Source organism: Leishmania panamensis (assembly GCF_000755165.1).
Source record: "Leishmania panamensis strain MHOM/PA/94/PSC-1 chromosome 17 sequence".
NCBI classification, from domain to species: Eukaryota; Euglenozoa; class Kinetoplastea; order Trypanosomatida; family Trypanosomatidae; genus Leishmania; species Leishmania panamensis.
This window is the reverse complement of record NC_025862.1, coordinates 199,447-202,370: the sequence shown is the minus strand read 5'-3', so window position 1 is coordinate 202,370 and position 2,924 is coordinate 199,447. Positions and strand designations below refer to the sequence as shown.

The following is a 2,924-nucleotide window of genomic DNA, read 5'->3' as shown; positions in this document are numbered from 1 at the left end:
CATGGGCGTCGTCCGCTTGCCGTCTGTCCGTCACCCTGGGCCCAGTTGCGAGTGCTTCATTGGTGCGTTTTGCTCATAGCCACCTCTCCGCCGCTGCTGTTGTTGGATGGGCTTGGCTAATTCGCACCTTTATCGTTCAGTTCTCTGACGGTCGAGCCGCTACTGCGGGCAGTACGAACAAAACATTCGGTTGAAATGTGCCACACACGGCGTGCGCGCATCTCACTATCCATTTCTCCCCCGTACTCCTCTCGCTTTCATACTCTCTCTCTTTCCCTTATCTGCATCTCTTCCCCCCTCTCCTCTCCATTATCGGTACTGCTCCGGCTCCCCTTACCACGAATACACGCATGGCACTACCACTCCGCTACGGACGCAACTACACTGCCCACGCTCGCCGATGTGTATGCGTGTGTGGCGATCATCACCCAAGAAATTTGGCCGCTCTTTTCACGCGTACTACTCTTCTTTTCCCCACTCGTTTCTGAAAACTAGCCGCACAGCGTACTTCCCTTTTACCACACGTGTAGGCCCAGCCACCACCTCTCTCTTCGCTCACTCCCCCCCTATACCACTTTTCCCCCTCGCACCGACAGCCGATCTCACGTAGCGCCACCCACTTTCGTACCTGCACTGGGGCTCTTCTTCCCCCCTCCCTTTCGGTTCTGCTTCAGACCCCCCCTCCTCCCCTCCCCTCCATCCTAATAAAGGACGAAAAGGGGGGCGGCAGCGGTGTGTACACACACACACGCACTTATCCCATTTCCCTTCTCTCTCTCGCTTTCGTTCTGTTCTCGTCTCTTACGTCTGTCGAGTCCTGTTGCCGTCTCTCTCTCTCTGCGTGTGTGCACACCTCTTCTCTCGCTCTTGGCGACGCGTGATAGCCTCCTTCCTTCTCTTCATCCCTCTCTCTCTCTCTCGACCCTTTTTCTCCGTCACCCCACTCCCAGTGGACGGTAAAGATTTGTTGCTGCGGCAGAGACAGCATCCACTGCAGGCGAAAAGGAAATGGAGCCGCGCCACGTTGTCGTGTCCACGCCGATGATGGTGTGCGACGCCTTCACGACGGACCGCTTTAAAGGCAACCCGGCCGCTGTCTGCTTTGTGCCGACCTCTGTGTATTGTATGGAGTGGTCTGCCCTGAGCAGCCTCGAGGCCAGCTTGGGCCGCGGTGAGCCGGAGGTTCTCGAGACGAAGATGACGGAGAAGGACCGCCAGGCGGCGGCCGAGAAGTACGCGGTGGAGCGCAATGCCAAGATGGGTCGCGCGTTCCAGCAGGTGGCGAAGGAGATGAATTTATCAGAGACCGCCTTTGTCTACCGCCTTCCCACCTCGCGCATCCGCACCATACACGAACAAATTATGCGCAAGTGTAATGAGTTTGAAGACGAGTACGAGGAGAAGGTGAAGCATGAGAACGAGGAACGCCGTCGCATGAGCACCGCTGTCACTGAGGACGACGAGGCGCCGGTGATCGTGGTTCAGGAACAGTCTCACGGATCGGTACTGAGCGCCATAGAAAGCAGCGAAACCCCAACTCACCAGTCGAAGCGGCTGAGTAGCCTCGGGGCGCCGCCCTCGCCTGGCCTGTTGCCTAGCTCCAGCTTTTCCATGGCGAACTCCGGCGTGAGTTTCCTATACACTCGCGCCTCCAACTCCATCATGGTCGGCAGCGAGATGTGTCGCCGTCCACGCCGTATGCACGCGCAGTGGTTTGGTCTGCGCTGGTTCACGCCAACGAAGGAGGTGCCGCTGTGCGGCCACGCCACCTTTGCCGCGGCGCACGCCATCTTTGAAGTTTCGCGGCTTGTTCAATCGGAGAGCACGCGCCACCTGGTGTCGCACATCCCGATGGAGTTCTTCGTGCCTGCGCAGACGGACGTCCTTTGCTTCGTGACGGAGTCGGGCGTCATCAGCGTGCGCTGCAAGGCTGAGCCCATTATCAAACCCAGCGACTTAGTGTTGCACAGCTACACCTGTCCCCCTGACATGTATGAGGTGCACTTTCCCATGACGGAGGCATTTTCGGTTAAGGAGGCGGTGCCGAAGGACCTGTACAGCGATGTGGCGGCGGCGCTCGGGCTGATGCACGGCGCTGGGTGTGTCGAGGATATTGCTTACTCCAAGTCGACTGGGTACTACATAGCACGTCTGTCCACGTCGCAGAACGTTCTGGAGTGCCACCCCAACTGGGAGGCGCTTCGCCGTGCCTTTAGCTCACCCCACCTCATGCATGCCCTCAAGGAGCACTCGGGTGTGTTGGGCCACATCAAGGGCCTCGGTGTTACAGCCCAGAGCGATGGCCACATGATAGGTCCGGCCGGTAGTGTTGATGTCGTCTCGCGCTTCTTTGCGCCATGGATGGGCGTTGATGAGGACCCGGTGACGGGCTCGCTATACCTGGCGATCTTGCCATACTGGCTGCGTCTTCGCCAGAAAGGTCACTTCAAGGTTGGTGACCGCCTGCAGTTCTACCAAGCCAGTAAGCGCGGCGGCTTCATGACTGCCATCGTGATTGGGCGAAAAGCTGAGCGTGTAGCGCTGATCGGACCTGTTCTGACCTTCATGCGTGGCAACTGCACCTTCGAGGTGGAGGAGGTGCGCTAAGACGCAATGGGGACACACGCCGAGGGCCCCCCTCTCTATTATACCGTCGCAGAACTCTCTTTCCTTTCTTTTGGTGTATTTTATATACGCACCACCACCCTCCTCTTCCTCCTTGCTGCACCTCCCCCCTCCATCATAGTAGAAGCCGCGCAGCCATCGCCATCGGTGCGCCTGTGAGACTCTTACGCGCATCTCTGTTTGTGAGACTTTGAGCCTTTTTCTCTCTCGCCTTCGCCCCCCCCTCCCCTCCCCCTCCTGCGACTTCTTTCCTCCTTCCTGACTCTTGTCCTCCTCTTGTGCTCATTGTTCATGCGTCT

The 2,924-nt window shown here is 58.3% G+C and overlaps 1 protein-coding gene across 1 annotated transcript; it reads left to right on the top strand.

Moving 5' to 3' along the window:
* Nucleotides 1-1,008: 1,008 nt before the first annotated feature.
* LPMP_170440 (phenazine biosynthesis-like protein) lies at nt 1,009-2,607 on the top strand (the record flags this gene model as incomplete). The annotated part of the gene is made up of 1 exon (XM_010699433.1): nt 1,009-2,607. The coding sequence occupies one exon, from the start codon at nt 1,009-1,011 to the stop codon at nt 2,605-2,607; it is 1,599 nt and encodes a 532-aa protein (XP_010697735.1).
* Nucleotides 2,608-2,924: the final 317 nt, after the last annotated feature.